This window comes from Sphaeramia orbicularis, chromosome 1 (genome assembly GCF_902148855.1).
Source record: "Sphaeramia orbicularis chromosome 1, fSphaOr1.1, whole genome shotgun sequence".
In the NCBI taxonomy this organism is placed as follows: Eukaryota; Metazoa; Chordata; class Actinopteri; order Kurtiformes; family Apogonidae; genus Sphaeramia; species Sphaeramia orbicularis.
The window spans coordinates 37018270-37044467 of NC_043957.1; the positions used below are offsets into that span (position 1 = coordinate 37018270).

At 38.6% G+C, this 26198-nt stretch overlaps 1 protein-coding gene and 1 long non-coding RNA gene across 3 annotated transcripts in view; one reads left to right on the top strand and one right to left on the bottom strand.

The window, feature by feature from the left end:
• Nucleotides 1–26198, bottom strand: part of LOC115421252 (alpha-1,6-mannosylglycoprotein 6-beta-N-acetylglucosaminyltransferase B-like) — a 162854-nt gene that overhangs the window by 72859 nt on the left and 63797 nt on the right. For both annotated transcript variants that reach the window (XM_030137056.1, XM_030137051.1), the window contains exons 5-8: nt 22750–22826; nt 22274–22453; nt 19489–19653; nt 8397–8566 (exon numbers count right to left, since the gene is read on the bottom strand). In XM_030137056.1, the coding sequence (XP_029992916.1) occupies nt 8397–8566; nt 19489–19653; nt 22274–22453; nt 22750–22826 (592 nt within the window). The remainder of the gene's footprint in view (nt 1–8396; nt 8567–19488; nt 19654–22273; nt 22454–22749; nt 22827–26198) is intronic.
• On the top strand, nt 1371–24008 carry LOC115421392 (uncharacterized). Its single transcript, XR_003935667.1, has 3 exons — nt 1371–1382; nt 12982–12988; nt 23714–24008. It is a non-coding gene; the product is annotated as an uncharacterized LOC115421392 (long non-coding RNA).

Genomic DNA, 26198 nt, shown 5'->3' on the forward strand with positions numbered 1-26198 from the left:
TGTAGAGACGGAAAATTTATTGGATTACGTAAATTTAAATAAAAATATAAACAAATAAATAAATAAAAAACTGTTCTTACTGGCTCAAGTCATGGAATCAATAAACATATCACGCAAAAACTGTATTCTTCTTTTAATGTGGGTAACATGTACTATTCCAAACTCTCAACAGCAGGGGGATGTTTAGCACCAGAACACACAACAACCTAACCCACACCTCACGGTAAAATCATAAATCACTTCCATTTTCTGTTCAGTTTGTTGTCAACAGCTGCACTAAAGATCCATTTTGTTTTGTCCAAGCAAAGTCAGAACTGTCACATTTAGTCTGCACTGATCAACAAACAGCAAACATGATAACGTCACATAACTTTACATTCATAAGCCTCATAATACAAGTCATCCATGCAGAAAAACCTGGAAATTCCATTCTTTTCCTTTAGAGCTGTGTCCAGCAACAAGAATAGTGCTTCTAGCTTTTACCCCTTTGTCAATTTCTTTGATTCTAAAAGTTGTTTCTTAGTGCTTCTCATCCCATCTTACATCTCTGATGAGTTGGTCAAAGGCCATGTGGTGTTAGTTTTCCTCAAAATGGGAAACCGACAGAGTGACTCACCACTCCCTCTAGTGGTCTCTTAAATCTCCCGGACTATTGGTATGACTAGAATGAGTTCATATCTGGTGTGTCGAGTACTAAAACAAATAATGGGGTATGATGTACCGCATTTTTGTAACTTATCTGATGGAAATGTAGTGGGAAACGACATATACTTGATTAAGATATTTTTAGTGGCTTGCAAAAAAGCTATTACAACGAGCTGGGGATGGACAGAATCACCAACAAAGGACCAGTGGATTGCAATTATTGAAGGAATACATACAATAGAGAGGGTGACTCACAGACTGCAACTACAGGAAGCTCAAATGGACAAAAAGTGGAACAAATGGACTGTTTACAGAGCTCAGAATGGTGGAAAGACTGGATAATGCAAATGTACTGAAATATGTGTAATGTACCCAAGCAATGTTGGTTTGTTCTGTTTTTTGATGTTTTTTCAAATATATGTGTAAAAAATTTAAATAAAAACTTAGGTGAAAAAAAAGAGTGAGTTCATATCTGTACAATCCAATCCATTAGCATAACTTCAGGACTCTATTCTAAACACTCTAATGATAATTTGAGGTAATTTTTTAAATACCTGACAGTATAAATACTACATACAGTCTCTTTAACACACATACAGTAGTCACAGCTCAACTGTCATCACTTCTCCCAACGAACTTGCAGCCGTATCCACCATGCTGAATAATTATACTATGTTATGAATACAGTAAAAATCAATTCCCTCACCCTCACATCATTCCTGTTTCTGTCATCAAATGTTCCGAGAGTGGATATGACTACAGTGTCAGTCCCGTCAGCATTATTATCAGTCTAACAGAGTAGGAATGCCTCCACTGGATAAGTGGATACTGACCAGGCCACACTAAGTTTGGTTCATTGTGGGTTTGTTTTGATTCTGTCTTATTATATAATTAACATTAAATACTAAGATGGCTATGTTTTCAAGGATGTGCTGCAGCTTGGTGTTTAGTTTATTTTTCTTTGTGCTTGTGTAGGAGGATGGCTGTGTAGCAGATTGTGGTGAAGATGGGAGACGGTGTGTATTAGTAGTGTCGTAGCCAGTGGCGGCACCAAGGGGGGGCTTAGTCACAACCTTTACTCCCCCAGTCACCCCCCCACCCAGATTTGGGCAAATCTTTGGGAAAATTTGGGCAACAAAGAAATATGAAAAATCCGTCAATGAAAGCATACATAACACATTTTGATACACTTATAATACAAGTTGGTGTACCTTAGTCTACAGATGTTGTCAGTGATTATATACATGTACATGTAGTGGAAGCCATTGTATACATACGTTTTGTTTGATTAGTTAGTTGGGCTATTAGTTTTATTTTGTTTTCAACATTTATTAACTTGCATACACTGGCATTGCTGTTTGTTTGCTGCATGTTTTTCTGATGTGTTTAGAGAAATATGTGAAAGTAGATTGTACCTATTAAATAATCATAACAGAAAGTCTGAGTTGTTCATGCTGTAGTTTTTAACAAATACCTTGAGTACATTAAGTATTACCTGATTTTACCTAAAATTGCCCTCTATATAAAGTGTAACGGATAGGCTATATAAATATAAATATAAATATATATATATATATATATATGTATATATATATATATATATATAAATATATATATATATATATATATATATATATATATATATATATATGTATCAGCCGCTAAAAAACGTTAATTTCGCACTATGCGCAAAAATTTTTTGCCCCCCCCCAACATTTTCTTTGCCCTCCAGTTGCCCCCCCCACTTTTAAAATACTGGTGCCACCACTGGTCGTAGCTGAAAACCTAAGTAAATTGCAATACTTCAAATTTATAATCATCTTCTCAGGGATGCAAATACTAGTCTTGTACATACACACAGCCCAGTAACTTAAACTACAGTAACGACAAACATGGAGTTCTATTCTATTCTATTCTATTCTATTCTATTCTATTCTATTCTATTCTATTCTATTCTATTCTATTCTATTCATTTTCTGAACCCTCACCAGGGTCACTGAGGTCGCTGGAGCCTATCCCAGCTACTTATGGGTAAAGGCGGGATACACTCTGGACATGTCACCAGTTCATCACAGGGCTGACATATGGAGACGGACAATCACTCTCATATTCACACCTATGGGCAATTTAGGTTAACTGATTAACCTAACAGTGCATGCCTTTGGATGGTGGGAGGAAGCCAGAGTACTCAGGGAGAACCCACGCAGACATGGGGAGAACATGCAAACTCCACACAGAAAGGTCCCACCCCCATCGACTGGTGTTGGAATTGAACCCAGAACCTTCTTGCTGTGAGGCACGAGGGCTATCCACTGCACCACCTTGTCTGTTCTATTCTATTCTATTCTATTCTATTCTATTCTATTCTATTCTATTCTATTTTTAAATATAACCCCCATATTAGTTTTTTTTTTTTAACCTACAGTGGACCTCATAGGCTGGTGCAAAAATCAGTGAGTATGTGGATATGTTTAGTGACAAAATGCTGATTGTGAACTGTGAGTATGTAGATGCGAGGTAATCACTATGACTTCTTCCTGTGCTATTTGTGATGAAAGCTGATGATTGCAGTTGCATGCCATCTCAATGTACACAGAAAAAAACCTGACAGTATGCTAATGCAACAGAAGCCTTGATGTAAAACACTGACTTTCTAAAACCATTACTGGCTGTGCAACCTGTGCTTGACAGTGCGGTTTGCAGCTTGTGTTGTTCCTCTGTATGTGTCGTCTTATTTCTCCCCAGTCAACTCAGATGGCTGCCCACCCTGACCCTGGAGGTTTTTCTTATGTGAAAGGGACTTTTTACTTTTACATAGTTGCCTCGTGTTTGCTCTCAGCAGATTCGTTGGGTTTTTCTCTACATAATATTGCAAAGACTTTATAGAATTTTGTACTATGATGTATATTTTGAACAGAAGTTGAACTGATTTGAATTGAATTGATTAAGCGGTGATAGAGAATGTAATGACTCAAACTGAAATGAAAGAAACGCTGACACCATGTGACATCACATTTCTGTATGGATAATTGCAATGCTTGATAGCCTTGAGACTAACAGCTTTAGTCATGAACAGTTTAGTTTAAACATTTTATATACGACTTAAACCACGTTAGTATCGCATACAGTGTATATATGCACCAAAACCATTACAGATTTTAAAACCTTTGTGGAGAATTTATTAAACGTCTGAGACACCGAAGAACTCACTGTTTTGTCACCTTTTCCTTAAACCTCATTTATTTGTCTAACCGAAGGCAGAGACCAAGGGAAATTGGAAAGTGTAAGAACAAAAAAGCAACACATCAACAATAAATGACTGGACACGTTGCATAGCTTTTCTCCGTTCCACTTCACCACAGCAAGCCACGCGGAAAGACTGACATCAGAGCTGGTGCTGATGTGCTATTCCTCACACCAGTGTTTTTAAAGGAGTCAGTAAGACTCCAAATGCAGTTTGAAGAAAGATTAGACCACTTCCCCAAGTAATCCAAAGCTAAAAGACATCTTTTTCTACCTAGGTCATTCTGTGTGGGCGAGGTGGACAAAATAATTGCTCATGCTAGAACATTAGATTATACTGCACAGTCGCCTAAAATATCAGAGGCTGGCAAGACCAATTTTTAAAATGTGGATCTCAAGTCGCTACGTATTGATACACAGGCAGTAAAAATGACACCACCATCCATTTCATGTCTGACAACTGAACTCAGCCTTGTAGATGTCCCTGCCATCTCGAAGCTCATTTTTTAAATATAGAATTCCACTAGATTCTCAAACTCTCTCTTGTTCCCTGCAGAGGTGTTATATGTCTACAAAATGACTGCTAAAGGCTGGGGGTCAATACAATACTTCTTCTATGATTTGTGAGAGTTGTCACCGGCAGTGCTCGGTGTAAAATGCAGAGTACAGCGAGGTCTCTGTAGACATCATTATATTGATCTATACTCCACACCTGTGTCATAGCAATGATCAATGATGGCAGAAAGACAAAGAATATTGGTCCAATCAAGGCTGAACAAAGACGTTGCTCGACCACAGTGTGAATAAGTCATCTTCAAACTCTCATGCCTATTCATAACTCCACTTCTCAACATTAGCCATCTATCTTGATGCCAGCCCGACAACCTGAGTGATTTATTCAGTCTCGGCCATGAAGTAGATATTGCACAGACTGGACAGAACAAGCCGGAGGGATCTTTCTCAACAGGGCAGATTTACATCCATCCACCAGTCTGAGTATGTGTTGGCTCTGTAGCTGTATCCGTCAGCAGAAACATATATGCGTGCTGACGAAGGGAATAAGAAGACACACACCGGTACTGTCATGTGGCCCGTCGATATGCGATCAATACAACAACAAATTTATCAACATGACCTCAAAACCCTCATGCCTAAGTGGATATGGTTTGCAATTACAGCATGAGTTTGCAAGTGCATGGTAACGACAGGAGCCATGTGTTTGCTGTCATATTTGATACACTTGATTTTTACACACTTTAGTCACCGACTTGAATCTTCCCTGCTAAGAAGCTGGAGTACCCAGGGAGAACCCACACAAACACGGGGAGATCATGCAAACTCCACACAGAAAGGTTGGAATCAAACCCAGGACCTTCTTGCTGTGAGGCCACAGTGCTATCCACTGCATCACCGTGTCGCCCAAAGTCATTTCAGCTCTTGCTAAATATCAGCAAAGAGAGCTGTGTAATCAGTCACACATTGGCACATTACACTTAATAAATGCAGAATTTGTTTTTAATTAATTTTAATGAACATTCTTCCATCATTATCTTTATTTATGTATATATTAATGTGTTCAACTGCTACATTTCTGAAGCACTTGCCATGATCTGGCCTTGAATAATAATTTAAAACCACAAATAACTGTCTAGTTTCTTGAACTGCTACACATTAAGAAAAATCAGTCTTTCCACTTCAAAGAAATATTGATCTGACATTTATCATGATAATAACTGAAGACAACAGAACAATTTCATCAAAATATGATTTCAAATCATTGGGAAAGTGAAATATTACAAGCTATAGACCACTTGAGAGTCGACATCATGGTCTACGTCATTACAGTTGCACATGCAATTTGGTGGAGAATAGAGAGAAAAGACGAGGAAAAATGTCTTGTTGTGCTGTAGGTTGTCAGAATAGAAATGCAAAAAAAAAAAAAAACCTTCATTTTTACCAAATACCGTCATTGAAGACGCCCTTTGAGGCAAACTGTAGATGCTTATGGTGGCAAGCCACTAATGCCGTGTTTCCACTACAGGGTACTGGCTCGACTCGACTCAGCCTTTTTGCATTTCCATTACGAAAAAGGACCTGGAATCTGGTACCTGGTACTAGTTTTTTGGTACCTCCTCTGCCGAAGTTCCAAGACTGGGGACCAGATACTAAAAGTTGATGTGTAACCACCGCAGACCACTGATTGATCAGAGAGTTGTCTCTGTGACCCACCGTTTTACAAAAAACAGATGCGGAAGTTGACAGTAAATATAGCGGTAGGTTAATCCACATAATGACAGCCCGCAAAACTACACCATGGTTTGTCGAGGAGGTTCAGACGTAAAAATTTAGTATGAGCTTGACGAGAGAACACGCAACGAGTGAGTTTATCAGCAACTCTCTGAGCAGACAACACGGAAGTAACGCGCCGCATCGCTACGACGTCCAGGTACTCTAAAGTCGGTAGTATCCTGTAACTGAAACGGTCTCCAGGAATAGGACCTCTTACCTGAGTTGAGTCGAGCCAAGCTGAGTTGAGCCAGTTCCACATAGTGGAAATGTGGCATAAACGGATGGACTGGACTGATGAAATGATCCAGAATTCTGGGCTCTGCAGTGCCCATTTCATATCAGTACATTAAACAACATTTATCCAGCCATGCACGTGCAGTTGGCTGTGGGTATACGGTCGACTTGTTGATGATCGCCCACGTTTTGTAAAATTGTGTTTCATGTCCTTTTCGCTGACTAGGCAGCATGTTGGTCCTCAACACACAAAAACCATCACACAAATCTGGGTGCTCACTATCCTGGACATGACCGCAAAGTACAAGGTTCGTTATATATTACAACCTGTTATGTGTTCTTTGTGCTCAAAAACCGAAGGGTCAAACCGGATGTTCACTACTAAAAAATGACGCAGGCTGCATATAAGATTTTTTCCCCCATGAACTGTGCGAGTTACTGTGGCATTCCTTCCCTTAAAGTGTCCGGTGCAACAAAGTTATAGGGATTGAGGGGTTTGTCTGCCTTGAGCTGTTCTTTTGTGTAAACCCTGGGTTTTTCAACAAGATATAAACAGATGTCCGACCACTGTAGCTTTGGCCATTTCGTTGGCTCCGTGACCCACTGAGCCCAAAGTGGGTATAGATCAGGAAACTTCACCCTTCACCTGTTCATGGTCAACTTATCTTTGTAAGACACCTTGTCTCTCGTTGACAGACAATTAAAATAATGGGAGAAGGCCTCTGTATTTTCCATTACTGTGTTTCTCTCCTGATTTTCAAGCTCCTGACACTGGCTTCCATGCACTGTTGACACCACAACTGTCACTTTCTGCCACCAGTTAGGCCCCACCCATGCAATACACCATCACTGTTTACCAACATCAAAATGGTCTATGGGTGATATGTTCCAATATTTTGTTGATATATTGTGAGTTGATGATTAATAAATATGAACATTAAGCCGCGACCAGTAAACTTGATGAACAACCAGTGAAACAAAAACCTTCAATGCTCGTGTCAGTGCAGCCTTTTACCCACAACTACAATAGAGCTGTCAGGGGAAAATATAATTATTCATTAAACAGAAAGTCTGCAATTCACTGACAGCAGAGAGCAGTCTATCATACCTGTCAAATAGTGAACTAGCGTGTTATTAATGGAGCAATAATTTACACAAAGATAACACCTGGAAAACATCAACTGTAGTGAGTGAAGTGGATCTACATTTTTTAGATCCAGCATCAAGTGACACATGTTAAGATATTTGCACAATCCTACTACATAATGTGCGTTCTGTGTCCGTCCGCCCGGCGTCCCATCGATGTCCGCGCCTGGCATCCCATTGATGTCCAATCGATGTGCAGCACAGGAGGGTGTTTGTACGGATTTTCCTCAGCCTTCACAGGCCCGATCGCTGCCAAACTCGGCAAATGAATACAAACATTACCTGACTATCTACTAGGCACACTTTTATGTCCGTATTCGAATGTTGTGAGGTATGCTGGGCGATTTTAACAGGGTCCCCGCTCACCACAGACAGGGTCCCTGCTAACCTCGGAACGGGTCCCTGGTCACCACAGACCGGGTCCCAGCTCACCTTGGACTGGGTCCCAGCTCACCTCGGACTGGGTCCCTGCTCACCTCGGACCAAGTCCGACCTCACTACAGACCTTCACAACCCGATCGCCACCAAACTCGCCAAATGAATACAAACATTACCTGACTATCTACTAGGCACAATTTTATGTCTGTATTCAAATGTGAGGTATGCCGGGCACTTTTAGCCTCTCATGCTATCGTACAATCGCACCACGGGTACAATGCTGCTAACGACTTTAATTCCTATTTGTGGTTGTGACTCATTTTCTTGGTGTAATTTGGCTGAAATCCAAATACATTTTTGATATCAGTGAACACCTGACTAAGGGTTGATGATTGAGAAATAACCTTAGTTGGTGCGTTATCACATCCTTACAAAGTTATAGCACAGGTTCTATAACTCACCCCTGCAGCTCCTTGACTGACATGGAGATCTTGAGGTTATGTCCCAGAACATGGAGTGCAGTGAGGATGTCAGCCCACTGGACCATCTCTCCCAGTGGGCCCCCTTTCAGCACCTTAGGGCTGAAAACATCTCCAGACTCCTCTGTGAGAAAGCCTACATGGACCAGGATCTGGAGGAGGACAGAAAACACATGGTGGCAGAGAATTTAAAAAGAAAAAAGTCTGTCAAGAAGATTCATGACAACGCTACAGTAAAATATAATTCCTTTTGCCCACACAAGTGGATTTTATTAGGACAAGATTCAGATATTGCACAAGTTAAGGTAATGAGTACAATGTTACACTGAAATGATGGATGATGACCACAATTTTGATTGGATAATAGAAGTAGAACAAACAGTACATGTCATTTTATAAAGTAAAAGCCCTTGTGCCTCAGCTAAGAAACTTTCATTTATAAATACTCATCTAAAGACTGTCTCCAATGCAATTCAGCCTAAACACATTTACCTTTACTATGTGTCTAATGCTGATATTATTTGCTAGGCTGGTTCTATAACTGCTCAATTCAGTTGCTTCATATTGTCGTATTATAATATTAAGTACATTTAATATAATCAGATTTTCATTATCTTATTTACATGTGTTTGCATATTGCATAAAGTTAAGCTCCTTGAAAGTAAAGCTTCTGCTGTGCAAACTGTTTTAATGAGTTTGAGGATTAAAACCATTAGAATTTCAGACTCCTCCAAAAGGAAATTCTGGAGACTGAAAAGTATTCTTCAAATCCTTGCTGAATTATCCCCTCATGCACCAATGGAATGGTGTGTTGAAATCCTTATGGACTTTACTGTGCAGTTATTTCATAACCACTGTATGCAACTGATAACTATAGCGATATAGAACTAAATCCCAGACCCTCTAATGGGAAATGCCCTTGTTTTTAATTCTTATATAACATAAAGGAATGATCACATTTTACATCTTGGATGATTCTGGATAACATGCTACAGTTCGGTCATGCATGTCCACCTTGCTGCTGTGTAATTAGTGCAACCCACTGAGAAATGAGCAACTTGTTGCTTTTCACAGCAGATTAGACACAGCCATGTCCTAGCATTGCTCTGCTGAGTAATCCTGATTAGCCAACACAGCACGAACACCTCCCACTGCTTTTGCTGGCACATGAAAACAACCATGCAACACACCTAATGAGCTTAAGACCAACTGTTTGGAGTTTGCCAAGAAAGTTTTGATAGTGAACACTCATTACAATATGTTCCCCTTTGTATTACTGTGTGAGTCCTTTGTGTCCTGTGTCTGTACCTTCACAGCTATGAACCACAGAGGTAATCATTAAAAACTCTGATGAAATGTAACCTCATGAAAGTAACCTCTTATTACTCTCTTCCCTTCCTGATCATAACTCACAGTATGTTAACACTGGAGGTTTGCTATAAAACTCTGACTGCATCAAGCCAGGCTTATGGGGCTTAGGCACCCAAACCCTCTAGTTTTCATTGTTAATCACAGTATTCTTTTCTACCAACCCTAAACCAACAAGTATTTCTGGTGTGTTTTAAGCGAATAGCAGGAGTAGCAAAGTGCTGACACAATAGAAAACGCAGCCACCCAGACTCTGCTTGTGTCATGGGTACTGAGGAGTTCACAGAGTGGAGCTTTCTGTGACAGTGGGCACACTAAATGTAGGAAGTAAACAAAACCTAAACAGGAATGAAGAAACAAAAAAGAGCAGTGGCTGGGTGTATTCAGAACCAACCCCACCACACTGTAACAGCCAGTGTTTACACCATGTGTCTAAGTACAAAAGTAGTCTCATTATAACTTATACACTGTTAGAATACGACATATTAGACAAAGAGAGCGTCAGCAACTTATCTACTAGACACCACCTGGGCCTGGTAATTGTAAACCATAGTTGTTGAATGTTTGTGTATATTCTGGCTGTATGAATCCAGCACAACACACAAGCCGTTCCACTGATGTTGTAGTTAACATGAACAAAATGTGTGTAAAATATTGGACAGTGGTGTGTAGGCAGTGTCAAGCCCCAGTGAGACTCCAGCTGGTGTGAAAAATCCCCTGATTTAATAAGGCTGCTCTATTAACTTCTGCTTCATAAAAAAGATAAGTGAAATTTAATTACAGTTTGGGTGGCAGATGGCAAGAGTGAGAATTCATGGCGCCAACACCATTTACTCTCCCAGCTTGGTGGTGGTGAGGGTGTATCGCACAAACACTGGCAATGGAGACAGAAGGAGCTGAATTTCAGAATCTGGCAGTAACACAACAACTCTGCTAAATAAATATGAGCAAAACCACATGGCAGCAGAGCTAAATCACTAAATTGGATGCTATAAAACTGGCATCCATGCACAAATGCAAAGTTAACAGGGAGAGAGGTAAAGATGCTCTACAAAAGTTGGCAACTTGTGTCTGTGATCTTAAAGTGCAGCTGGTATCTGAGGTGACTTTTTCACTAATAGGCAAAATTTATCTCCATCTGCAAGTGTTAATGTCTCCATATGGTGAAAGAATTAGAAAAAGGTGTTCAATGAAACATATCAGAGCAACGTTGGAGAAGTAACCTTTATATCACAGAGTACAAATCAATAGTTAGAATGAAGAAGAGGAACTCGTGGGTGGTTTGGACTGTGCAGATTACCAGATACACATGCCGCCCACTCAAATCTGCATATTTATTCAGCTGCTTACTTGAAAATGAAGATGAACAGGTGAAAAAACACCCCAATGGGAAGTCAATAATAGGGAGAATAAGTGTGTAACTAAAGCTGCACTTCCTTATAAACTCCTGCATCTTGGCCAGCTGCCTCCCTCAGGAACGTGACCACACACAGGAGAGTGAAGCTCTTTATACAGTGGACTTATGGTACTCCCAGATGTGGTTTGCTTGAGAGTGTGTGCGTGACTACGTGTGTGTGCGTTGATGGATTTTGTATTTGTTTGCTGCTTTTGTTTCACACTGACATACATCACCGAACTCAGCATGTGTGTGGATGTTTGTGCGTGTTTCTGTTGCTCAATGCACTTGCCGTGAGCTTGGGTGATTCTTAAAAAGATCCAAAGCTCCTCCCTATTGTGAACATCCCATGGGAAAAGAACAGAGACACCTGCCAAACCCACTGAGACAGCCACAGAGGTATGACAACAATGCAATCACACTCAAATCTCCAGCTCACCTTTTAAACATCCCATCTGCCTGAGTGTGTGTTTATACACCACCCCTCCCAAGAAACTTTATTCAGTGTCACAAGGTCTTTTCTCTTCCCTCAGTGTTTTTATGACTGCACAACTGGGATAAGGTGTAGAAGGGTTTTATGTACAGGGTGGGGAAGCAAAATTTATAATATTTTGATTGAAAGGGATTGAAAGACAGTGTATGACCAATTAGTTTATTGAAAGTCATGAGAATTTATTCGCCACAAGAAAATTTACATAATAGAAAATGTTTTTATTCTTTGTGTCCTCCTTCTTTCTCAATAACTGCCTTCACACGCTTCCTGAAACTTGCGCAAGTGTTCCTCAAATATTCGGGTGACAACTTCTCCCATTCTTCTTTAATAGTATCTTCCAGACTTTGTCGTAATAGTTTTGCTCATAGTCATTCTCTTCTTTACATTATAAACAGTCTTTATGGACACTCCAACTATTTTTGAAATCTCCTTTGGTGTGACGAATGCATTCAGCAAATCACACACTCTTTGACGTTTGCTTTTCTGATTACTCATATGGGCAAAAGTTTCTGAAAAGGTATGGATAATAGTGTTAGGTATGATTATGACATCAATATATGTTTGGTTTCAAAACAATTGACATAGTGCCTGCTGAGAAAAAACAACTAAATGTTCATTGTAAATTTTGCTTCCCCACCCTGTACTGAATATACAGGGGTTGGACAAAATAATGGAAACACCTTAAAACATCAACAAAATATAATTTAATATGGTGTAGGTCCGCCTTTTGCGGCAATTACAGCCTCAATTCTCCTAGGTATTGATTCATACAACTTGTGAATTGTTTCCAAAGGAATTTTAAGCCATTCTTCAGTTAGAATACCCTCCAACTCTTTTAGAGACGATGGCGGTGGAAATCGACGTCTTACTTGAATCTCTAAAACTGACCATAAATGCTCAATAATGTTGAGGTCTGGGGACTGTGCCGGCCATACGAGATGCTCAACTTCATTGGAATGTTCCTCATGCCATTCTTTAACAATTCTAGCTGTATGGATTGGGGCATTATCATCTTGAGGTGAAGGTGTTTCCATTATTTTGTCCAACCCCTGTATGTGCGCTTAAGTAAGGACATTTTTTGGCATGTCTGTGGGTGCATATGAGAGTAGAACACTTGAGTTGAAGTAGGAAGTACTACTCCATGCTGTGCTCTGTTCCACTTATCACTAACAGCTAACAAGAGAGGAATGCCAATGTCTCAGCATCTGTTAGCGGAGGACTTTCCATGGGTGTATGCATGTCTGGGTAGGTGTGACCCTGTTGGCTGATGCACCATGGCTGCTACGAAGGTCACAGCTGTCCAATGGAAGGCCATGGGTGGCAACACAAGCTGGCACTGCCAATCATCAGTACTTTCTCCTTAATTTCACCTTCTCCTTCATCCCCCTTTATACACCTCTACAAGCTACTTCCTCCTCTTTATTTCTCCTCACGTCCTTTGGTCCTTACTTCTTGTCTCCCGTTCCTCCAACCTGCCTCCCCTGTCCCCCTCCTCCCCCCTCCTTCCTGACTTTTACTTTTTCTTATTCCCCCTACTCCTGCCTGCTCACTTCACTTCACCTTCCGTATCCCATTAGTCTGCTACGCTGTCTGCACTTCATCAGTCAGAGGTCAATTAACTCTCAAAGGGCAGACACAGGGGGAAAGAAAAATTACCAGTTTGGCATAAGCTGACAAACACACTAAATGTGAATGCTCACCAAATGGCAGAGACAGGCTGAGACACTAAAACCAATCCCAGAACAGCAGTCAAATGTTCTGTAGCTGGCTGAGGATAGGATGAGGTGGCGTGTCTGTACTATTGCGTCTTTATATAAAAACCTTGCTTATTTGAATGTGTCTACTTTGATGTCTGGAGAAAACTAAGAGCAATTTGTTCGACGAAAAGCATTTTATCATCTAGGCTGCAGTGTCTGAATGGCTGACCCAGGCTTTTGATTAACTTTGATAACTGCTTTGAGTGCTTTGAAAATAAAATGCGGCAAAAGATTAATTGCGGCCTTTTGAACACCACAAACACAGAGGGCATAGGCAGATTAGTCAGAAAATAAAAGCTTTTTCTTAGAATACTTATAAAGCGGGCTCATACTGTTATTCAAAGGTCAACAACTGGTGGAACCCCACAAACAAAACTGGACTGCACGAGGCTTCCGTTTGAATCGCAAAGCCTTTAAACACAAAAAACTACAGGTCTATTCACTATGTTGTCATGGAGAGACCTTTTAACAGGTACAATGAGGCTGACTTAGATAACTTTCTATGCAACTACTGCTACTGCTCGTATACATATTGAAAAGAACAACAGCTCTGCCACCAAAGAATTAGTATTTACCTCCTGGCCTATGAACTATCAGTTATCTCAGATCTGTGCAGTGTTCTGGTATCTGTACGTTTCAATACAGTTGGTTTCTACTCCTCCTGAGCTCACTTAAGGAAACACCTGTATTGCAGTTTGACAGGTAACCTCTCTCCCCACTCAAAGTTCCTCCCTGTCAATGCCCACGGACCAGCCCTACACCAGAAACAAGAGCATGCACAGGGCTTAGCTCTTGCCTTATGGTGGGAAAAAAAAGTTTGAACTCACATCTTTTAACCTGGCACGTTGTTGTCCAGTTAGTAGTATTAATATTATTAAGTTAACCTTGTATGAAAACTTCTGGATTCAACAGTGAATGTAATGCACACTGACTGATGAAGAAAAAAACAATTCAAGGTTGTCAGATCTCTACATGTGCATTCATTTTAACTACATTAACCCTAGTCTATGGTCAGGGCCCCATGACTCAATCACATGACATTTTCAACACGTCGTAGCGTCAGAAGTCGGTCATGTAGACCGCTGGGGACAATTGCATCCGAAAGTGCAGACTTGAAACACTCCCCCACTTTTTATTTGAATGTTGATAGAGTAATTGGAGATATGGTGGTTTAAAACCACAGCAAACAAACGGAAATAAAAATATGAAAATGAGGAGGGGGTTGTGTTATATTTCTGTCGATATCTTCGTAATTTTTGGTCCTTTTTCCAAAACGGAAAAAAAAAAAGGCCAAATCTGCAGATTCTAATCCACGGACTGCATTAGCATTACAGGTAAGGGTGAGAATCACCCCCACCTGAACTTCATGCGGAAACCGGGAGGACTGGGGGTGGGGGTGAGAAAACCGGAGAAAACACCTGTGTAAAGATATGCTTTTATGTCAAATATTTGAGTATAGTTTTAATTTATTACAATTTTAATTTTACATACCTAATATTTGGAACCAATATTCACTTTTAAAGTGTTCGAAAAGGTTCGTTAAGCATCTTTGTGTTATTTCTGCAATACATTATATACATTTTTCAAATCGGATTTTATATTTTTAGCCTGTTTTTTGGCCTTTTGAGTTGATAAAGTAGGTTAAAGTGAAAAAATAATAGGCAGATGAGATAGATGAAGTTGTGCTGAAAAAAAAGATACCAAACATGGGTATGATAAACATTTCTTTATATAGTATATAAAGGCAAAATGAAAAGTACTCAAAAACGGACAAAATAGGCTCAGACCCCTAAGGGCTAGTAAAAAGGTCCTTCTATTCCCCTAAAGGAAAACTAAATAAGCAGCTCTTTTATGTAAAACTACCCTGAAACTGACAATCACTCAACTATGGAAGCATAAACTCCCTGAATTTTAAAATTAATCACGTCTCACTCATACTTGCATGCATTCTCTCTACATTCATCCAACCTTGATCATGACTCTCCCTTCAGGTTCCTTTTGTCCGCAAAAACATCTTTCACAAACTCAAACATGCATTTTTAGTTATTTATGTATTTTTTTGTTGGTTGATTCATGAATGATGTATTTTTGCCAACGCAACCTGGAAAGGAGTGCTCAAAATCAGATCCCCTTTGTTAGTGGTTGTAGTTATAACAGGTTAGAAACATTAACTTTAAAACTGATGGCATTATATATTATTTAGTAAAATTTCTCACAAAATGCTACAGCCTGGAAAAAAGCAAAAAAACCCTGCATTTGTGCATAGTTGTTGGGCTCTCATCTGGAGAGGAGGCTGAATTACTGGACCTTTTACAGTTGTAGCTGTAGTTGATCACAGACTTATCATGGGAAATGCATTAATGTTACTGTCTTTCAAATACACTATATGTGACTGATGCACATTCTGCTGTGACTCCTGTAAAAAAACCTCACCCTTCCTCTTTTTTGTTCTTGTTTCTGCTGCTGACAATTAATGACAATCACCCTGTTTTTTTTCCCCCTCTTTTCCTTCATCTCTTGACTCATTGCTTATTAAATTTATTATTTTTTGTGAAACAACAGAACCCCACTGGAATTACAACTGACTGCAAACACAAGCGGAATGCTAAGGTCGATTTTGAAAGTAGGGATTTTGTCATAGTCAGGTTCCATTAAACAAATTTTTTTTTTCTGAGGTCAGAGTTAATTATAATCAAACAGAGCTCCATTCTCAATTTTAACTTGAAATGAAAATGACGGTTCTTTTTCAAGAGTGTTACTGCCAAAACTGGTAAATTTGGCTCATACTGAAAATAAAATGTTTGAGATTCTGCTTTTGGCTTTTACCGCAATGATCCAATTAGTAGTTATACACACAAATGCACAGATGTATACAACCAAAGTACACACACATTTTACGTCCGTTTCTAATTATTGTGATAAACAGATTTTGACAGCCAAGGCTAACTCTTACAAACACCAAGACATCTGCTGTTGAGATAGTAGCATCACGTTGTAAGCCATATAGGCTGTTCAAGCACAGAGCCATGATAAAGGATAACAAATCCCCTCAGTGCTCTACAAGAAAGAAGAACATAAATCACCGAGACAGATGACTATTTCCACACTTGTTAACTTATTTTAGGAAGAGATTGGGGCAAAGAGACCGTTTGAGGTGGAAACACAGAACTTGTGCTCATACTTCCTTTTCCAATTAACTCTTTCATATGTAATCATTTTCTTTTCCTTGAACCCTTTATCGGGCAAGTGACTATTTTTGGTACTTTCCACAAACATTAAATATGGGGCCAATCCTGTGCCTAAGTGAGGTCCAGAAGAATGTTTTTTTATAGCACTATACAATGACTCACAGAGATTTTATGGACATTTAGAAGTTGGAAATAGTGAACATGAGTGATTTTTGTCTGTTCATGACCTTATCACAGTTGTTTTATTGCATATGTTTATTTTGTAGTAAGTGCTGCTCAGATGTTTTACATATAGTTCTTGGATAGTATTACCTCCACCAAGTGAAACGGCGGAGGTTATGTTTTCATCAGGGTCTTTCTCTCTGTCTGTCTGTTTGTTTGCTTGTCTGTTAGCAAGATAACTCAAAAAGTTATGGACGGGTTTGGATGAAATTTTCAGAAAATGTTGATACTGGCACAAGGAACAAATGATTAAATTTTGGAGGTGATCGGGGGTGGGGGGCTGATCCTCCTTGGTGGAGGTCTGCGCTCTCCGAGTGCTTTTCTAGATTATTTATTTATTTGCCATGTATAGGCAAGGAACCAAATATGGTAACTTCATCCTGATTTTCTACATGGAAATAAAGCATTTTGATAAATCTCACAAAAGTAACTAGAAAAGCACTTGGAGAGCACAGACCTCCACCAAGGCAGAACAGCCCCCCCCCCCCCCCCCCCCCCGATCACTACCAAAATTTAATCATTTGTTCCTTGTGCCAGTATCAACATTTCCTGAAAATTTCATCAAAATCCTTCCATAACTTGAAGCCCTGATGAAAACATAACCCCCTCCGTTCCTTGGCGGAGGTAATAAAGTCTTGTTATATCCAATAACACACTGAAGTTGGATTTCTATGAGTGCCCTTTAAAGGGTTAAAAAGTGATTACAGAACTACTAAGAGCAGAGTGAAAAATAATATGCAAGGAGGCTTACCAAAAGTTGTGAAAGGTTATGTGCAGAAAAAGTTTCCAGCACTCACACTTTTAATAACATATTGCTTTCCTTGACATTTTGAAAAGCAGGCCTTTAAATTACACATGTGCTGTTCACTCTTAGTGGAAAACTTATCATCCATGGGCAAACAGGTTTTCCAGGCTCAGTCCACTCGCCTTCCACCCACCCTCAGTTTGTTCCTCTTTCCTCATCTTCTTCTTCTCCCTCTGGCAGTCACACAGCTTGGCCTCTCATCATAAACTCAATCATTCATCATCATCATCATCATATCCCACTACCTATTTCAGTTTCAGTTTTCCTCTGTTTCATTTATCACTGGATCTATATTTTCTTATACACATCAAACCTTTGGCATGTGTGCCGAAGAGCAGGAAGTAGCCAGGTCCACTCAAATTAAATGCTGAACAAAGTTTTAGGAGCGTTTTAAGGGTTTAACTTTGTGATACTGCAGTGAAGCTTCATTTTACATTACTGTCTCTTTAAAATACAGTACAGGAGCAAACTGCAATGACAGATGACAACCTATCATCAAGTACTCTATCATTTTTCTTTCTGATCCATTATCATTCAATACAAGAACCTTCTGACTCATCTGAAATGGCATTTTATGCTTAACAACTTGAGTGCAAAAACCACATTTCCTATTCCATGTATATTTGAAACTTTTACATAATCTTGAACTGCTGTTTTACTGTTAGGCATTGGCAAATCATACTGAATCTTATACATCATGACAGAAACCCTTATTGGAAGTATAAGATAACATGTTCATGCTTTTTTATGCTGTACATTCCCTGTTATTTTGCATCTACCCCCTTGGATTTCCATCTCTACACACCACATACAGACTGCTGCTGACTTGTTACGTATTACACAAAGAAGTTTACTCAAGTACAGGTTGGTTGTTTTTACTGCCAAGTTTACCTCAGATGCACTTTGTATTGAGAGACTGTTTCCACTTATATTGACCTTATTTACCTGAACTGCAGAATGTACTGCACAGCCTGTATTTGAAACAGGCTTGAAGCAGGACTTCATTTCTAATGACTGTATGCACTATATACATCTGATTCAACTGGAAAAATGTTGATTATGTAGAAAAAAAAAACAAAACATATGTATATATATATATATATATATATATATATATATATATATATATATATATATATATATATATATATATATATATATATATATATATGAAAAGATGACAAACTGTCATTATTTACATGCATTGATAGGTTTAGGGGTTCAACAGGTATTAAACATAATCAGTAGATGCTTATGGTGGATGTTTGGGGCTTTGAGGGTTAAACACATGATGTTGTAAACATCACAAGCAGTTGTTTCAACATCAGTAGTCAAGAGTTACCGCAATACTGGTGACTATCATGTATACAGGGATATATCTAGATTCTTCGGTGTTCTGTATGTAAATCTCGAATCCCAAATATTACAGAAGTATCATAGCCTGTAATTACGAAGGGGGTGTGGCCACATGTTCAACTGTCAGCTGACTGATGACACTGGATGATGTCACAGTGGTTTGTCTCTGTTTAAAGCAGTTCAACAAAAAAATATGTAATTACCACTTATCACCAATAGGGGCGCTAAAGAGAAAAAACTGAAATTGTTACTTTAAAGTGGTAGAAATGTACATTATGCCTAAACATCATACAGTGTGACAAGTAGCAGGTCTTTAGTAGGACTTGTTCTTTTCCTTTTTTACAGGTTTTATGTTTGTGTCGACCATATGCCACTTTGACAACTGGTTATTTCAAGCAACTCTTAGATGACTACGGCTATCATACATCTGCCTTTTCCTTTTTAATCTCCACTCCTCTTCTCTCCTGTCCTCTTATCTCTTTGACTTACCTTCTTCTGGTCCCTCCACCTTTGCTCCAGCTTAGAATCCAGACGGTTGGCAGCTGTTGCCCACTGCTGTGCAAGCCGACGGATCCTGCGCTTCATGAAGCTGAGGGACTCTTTTCCTGTTCCAACCTGGTCCAACAGAACAGAGAGGTCTGTGCGGAAAGCCGCCTGGAAAGGTGAGACGTATATAATAAGAAACAGTGTGAGAAGGGTGAAATTAGGGAGACAGTGGGAGCACCACAGTTATTCATACCAGAGTTATGGTTATAATGTCAGATAAAATGCTTTGTGTTCTTTTGACTTGATGTTGTGGAAATATTCAGAACTGCAAAACAACTGAAGACACATAGAAATAGACATGAAAGTGGAATATGTCTCATGCAAGATCAACTGATGCAACCTGTGCACATATATATTTTGGTGTTTATCATAGTTAAATTATGCATCGTTTCCAAAACCAGAAAACAAGACACTGGTGTATTTTCAAAATAATAAGCTGTTTTGTAACATGATGCAACATTTGCCTTGTCAATGCAAATAATTTAGAGAACAGCTTCAAGATAAACAAAGAGCATTTGTCTCCTAGGGGAACCTCATTTCCTTCAGTATTTGTTTTACTATTTGGAGGCTGGATATTACTTTAAAAAAGAAAAAAAATAAAGGACTCAATTTTTTATAGAATAACAGCAGTGTAACTTATAAAATTACCTTTAATTGCTCTAGTTCCTATTTCTAAACAGCAGCGATTAGTTTGAAGACCATGTCGCCAGTTCTTAAATATTCAGACAAATCTCAACAAACACAGGGGACAAAAGAGAGTAAATAATAGACAGAGACAAATCAAACTGGAATTATTTTACAACTACTTGACATTTGCCACTTTCAAAACCTTAAAACATTGCCTATAAATGTTTTTTTTTTTTTTTACACTATATAATGAACTTTCCATCCATAACTGAAACAAATAAAAAACGAGTTGATAATTTAAAGTCACTAACAATGAAAAAGTGAAATAATTCATTGTGAAAGTAAAGTACAAAGTCTCAAACTGAAAGCCCAAACTACTGTCATATAAATTGGTGATCTATTTACTTTTGCATGGATTTCATAAGACACAAACCCCCAGATCTCTACTTAATTTGCATAACTGCATTATTCTCACATTCTGAACTGTATGAATCTACTTGTGGTCTACATTGTATTTCACTCTATTCACTATATTGTACTCAACCACTGACTTTATCATAGATGCATAACTAAAAATGTAATATACCCCATGTAGCAATAAGGAAAACCTGAGAAACCAACTAAGTGCTCAAGTTGTAATTCTACTGATATAGTTCAAACAAACCAAAAATCCTTGACTTTTGTGATGAGATTCAGCAAAAAAAAAACAAAAAAACAAAACTAAAATTCTACAAAACTACTGTGTAGTCTGTGTTATTTCCACACAGCTGCTCTATACAGTTGTCAGTACTGTGTTAATACATTGTCTGGAAATCTGTCAACACACTGTGTCAGGATGACTCTCTCATTCATCCTCAAATCTGCCATTGTGAGTTGCAGTAATGAAATCTAATCCATTCCTAAATACCTACTACTACTATGACACAGCATTTAGCTGTTTATTCAAAACGCTGTATGCTCTGATTATTGCTACAATTAGAAGTAAAATTTATGGTAGACTGAAAAGGAAACTTAGTTCAACTATGTTCCATTTGTGTAATCAGGTGTATAAATGTTGATATAAACAACATACAGAAGAGAAAAGGCTGATCATTCCTGGCTGATTCAAAGCATCCCCTATGGCAGTGTTTTTCAACCTTGGGGTCGGGACCCCACGTGGGGTTGCCTGGAATTCAAACGGGGTTGCCTTAAATTTCTAGTAATTGATAAAATGTAAAAATAAAAATGTACTAATAAAAAAATCTATGGTGAGTTGACAGAGACAATCCCAATCCATAAAAGACATGATAAACTGTGAAGCTGAAACTGAAGCACTGTGGTACTGTTTATCTTTCAAATGTTTACTGTGGTCAGTTTCAGATCCTGCAGCTCTTTCATAATTCATACTTTGAGTTATTGTTTGTTCAGTATTAATTGTCAGCCTTGTAAATCCAAGCTGGACTGACTGTACATATCCTGACCAAGGAAAATAAAATTCTCACTTTGTGCAGTAATCTACACCTGGCTTTTCTGCCTCCGTCCATAATAATATACATTATATAGACTAAATGTCATCTAAAATTAATGTTTATTTGCATCATAGTATAGCAAACTATTACATGATCAAAAACAAATTAATTTTAGCACAAAAAAAAAAAAAAAGTCTCCGTTTTGAATGTCTGGGGTCGCCAGAAATTAATGATGTTAAAATGGGGAACACAAGCCAAAAAAGGTTGAGAACCACTGCCCTATGGTATGAATTCATGTTGTTGCCATTAGGGTGCAGATACAGTCTACCACGATACAGAATGAGCAGGTTTAGAAAATCATTTATTCCCGCTGTTCTCAACCTTGTAAATGACATCATGTAATTTGGAGTGTGTGTATTTGTTATTGTTGGTCAATTATTGTTTGGTTGATGCCTTTTTATTACTGCTGGCTCTAAATCAAGTGGGTTCTCCAGGATAATAAAGACATCTCTAACCTTGAACCTACTGTGCACCAAAGATGTATGTTACAAACCAATTATTAATCCAATCTGCAAACAATCCCAGCGTACATTTATTGTACTTCTGATTGCTGATTCATACTTAAAAAATCAAACTGAAATGTCCCTGCTCACCTGTCTCTTAGGGGCTTTTGTCTGGTGTGTGAGCTGAGTGGGGGGACTGCTGTTGTTCCTCCAGGCCAGTGGGGGGCAGAACCACTCCACCTCACTTAGGTAAATAAGAAAGGAGCAGTCTGAACCATCGACGCCATAAAAGGCATAGCAAGGGTCAGATGTCCAGCGTGCACGCATCCACTGGAAGGTAGACCAGGAGGTAGAGAAGAAATAGATCAACAAAACCATATGCAAACAAGAAAACATCAACCTCAGCAACACAAAAAAATGTGTGGGGGGAATTTTACATTAGCATTTGGAAATAAAGTAAATAGAATGGAAAATGCGTGTCTTTTAAAATCCCAAAGTCTGCTTTCTCTCGTCATTGTTGCCATCCTCTGAACAGTTCCGAACAATACTCCCAATACAAAAACTTCAGTGCAAAAATGTTAGGAAATCTTGCTGTATTTCAAATAAAATAAAATAGTGTCACTCACATCTACTTTCCCGGGACACTCTGGGAAGCGGGGGTCTCTGGGTACTTCACACTGGCTTGATGTCCCATCTCTAACAGCTGAAAAGAGAGTGAAATTGTACTGTCAGTAATAAACTTAAATAAAGTCTGTATAAAGTCAAAAGATAAGCACAGCTCTGATGTAAGGTATAAACTCACACATGACACCATGAGGACATATTCAGATATGATCACTCAAACCACATTTAGCTTGATTTGGATCACTATGGGGTAAGAAAACTGTCAGAAAGATTTGTGTGCATAAGATAAAAATGCATGCATATTATTCTGTAATTGTGCAAAAATGAATATTTGTAAACTCTTGAATGAATTCAGTCGTACATAAAATGTATTGTGTGTATTTTATCTGTCAGAATAGGAATGAGAAAGTTTGGACATCCAGAATTACAAACATGAAATGCAACTTTACGAATGCACTTTCTTCATCTCAAATACAAATTCACTAATGTGACTCTACTGTCAAAAGAACATCACCACTTCACAGGCATTATTTATTGAGCAGGAGATACATCGATTCCACAGACTGCACATGAGTTCAGACAGCGGGTGCATATCGAGGCACTGGCATGGATTCTGTGGCAGCCATCCCAGGTGCTGCAGCTACATGCCATGGGTGCCGTGGCACTGCATGTATGGTCCAAAGTGCCGAGCCGAACAAAGTGCTTCTTTAGCTAACAGTCCAATGTAACTGATAGGAAATAAGAGCACAAACAGTATGTAAAACACACTATGTAGCAGTATATTAGTCATCTACGCTGGAAACTATGATATACCACAGCTCCAACAAGCACTTGACATGTATTTTACTGGCACAGAAGCCAAAGCCAGTCACAGGCTATATGGGAATATGCCTGGTCAGTTGAAATATGCTGTGAATATTGCTGTCAAGTAGCAAGGCACCGGGACACTCATGGCGGCTGCCACAGAATCTATGCCAGTGCCTCAATATGCGCCCACTGTCTCTCAACTCATGTGCAGTCTGTGGAATTGATGTATCTTCTACTCAATAAATAATGCCTGTGAAGTGATGTATTTTTGACAGTAGAGTCACATTAGTGAATTCACATTTATGATGGAGAAAGCATAATTGTAAAGTTGCATTTCGTGTTTGTAATTCTTCATGTCAAAATTGTTTCATTCATATTCTGATAGATAAAATACACACAATACATTTTATGTACGACTGAATTCATTCAAAAGTTTGCAAATATTTATTTTTTGCACAACTACAGAATAATATGCATACATTTTTATCTTATGCAAACAAATTTTTTTGGCAGTTTCCTTGCCCCATAGATCACATTCGTTTAACAGTGTGAATGGAAATGTGTCCAATGAAGGTTCATCTGCTCAGGTGACATCCTCTGTGTAAGCAAAGATCAGCAAACCCACAGTGGGTGCTTTCAGACTTGCCACTCTTGGTCTGGACTTTTAGACACTGCAGTTTGACTCCAACCAAATTTGACAGTGGAAACCTTGGCCAGACTTCATTCACCTCATGGTGGACCAAACAGCCAACCAAAAGAGGTGGTCTCAGTCAAGATCAAACCATGGTTTATGCATAGTTTTAGAAAAGTTCAAACTTCCTGACCATTCACAAGAAGTCATGGGCTATCACAACAACAAACAGAATACAGAAGAAAATAAAAATGAGTGGAAGTAACAATAGCTGACATAAAACACATGGCTCTATAACAGGAGACACAACATATTATTCCACTACCAAAACTGCAGCGTGAAAGCAAAACTAAGTGGACCAAATGTATACAGTTTGCTGTGGTTTGGACCTTGGTTTGAACTTTCAGGTGTAAAAACAACTACCGTCATATTAAAGATGGATAAGAAAGACTGAGGAGCACGACTCCAAACACTCTGAAATATTGAAGAAATCTTTAATCTAGAGGGAACACAAAAAAGCAGAACACTAAACTCAAAAAACACTTTCACAAAACTTTCACTCACACTATATATATATATATATATATATATATATATATTATAACATACTATATATACTATAACACTAGAAACCTATACTAGGAAAACACAGCTGGATTCGCAGCAGGAAACATAAAGAAGAACTGGCACAAGGACAGGGAGGCAGACAAACTAAATACACAAAGGAAGAGCATTGGAGCACAGGTGTTGCACATTAGGGCGGGGCAAACAATCACTGAGGTGGGAAACACATAGAGAGGGAGTGTAAAACTGACACAAGGAACAAGGTAAGTAATACAAAATAAAATAGGAAGTGAACCTAAGAAGACAGAAAAAACACAACAAAAGACTTATGACTCAGACAGAGACATGAAGAAGAACTGAAAATGATCAAAAGCTAAAAGAGATTCACAGGGGTGGTGCTGTTAAAGTGTACAGGAACAGGACACAGAATATGTCCAGTTTCATAATTCATACATTTATTTTAAATGTATCTGTATTGGGCAAACTACCCCCATATCTCTGTCGCCTCCTGTCTCCATCCACCAGTGGATACAACTCCCGCTCATCACATCGGCTCCTCCTTAGAGTCCCCAGAATCCACTCAGAACTTGATAAAACAGCTTTTTCTCCTATGATGGACCTTGGTCATGGAACAATTAGCATTTACACATTCAGCTTCAGCATTTCATTAGCTTGGATGAATTCAAATCTGTTCTGTCAAACTGTCTCACAGAAGTGTGTGACTGCTATTCTTAAACTGTTTTCAGCTTTTATGTTTTTAGCCATTTTATGCTGTCTTAATTGTATGTAAGTTGTATTAATTGTATGTAAGTTTTATACTCTGTTACTTCATTTGTATTGTACTGATGTGCCTCTTGTTCAGGTCTCCCTCGAAAAAGAGCTTTCATCTCAAGGGACTTCCTGGTTAAATAAAGGTTAAATAAATACTTACATAGTTTTTCAGTATCCTACAATCATCTAACTCTCTAATGTACAGGTGTCAAACATGCAGCCCGGGGGCCAAATCCAGCCCACCAAAGGCTGGCCCGTAGGATGGATTTGTGAAATACAAAAATTACATTGAAGATATTACTAATCGAGGATGTCAAAATCATTTTAATTCAGATTCCACATACAGACTAATTAGATATCAAGAAGGTCAGACCAGTGAAATACTATCACATTAAACCTATAAATAATGAAAACAGCAAATTTTCCTCTTTGTTTTAGTGTAAAAAAGTAAAATTACATGAAAATGTTTATATTAAAAACTGTTATTTATTTATTTTTTAAAAATGTGAATAACCTGAAATGTCTTAAGACAAGTAAATGCAATTTTACCAATATTCTGCCTCTTATTAAATGTTTTGTGTATTTTTAATCGTAATGTAAGTTGTAATGCACATGTGTAAATGATAAACTGATAATCTGAGGCATATTATTGTTAAAATTGCAGTTGTTTTTCTAAAG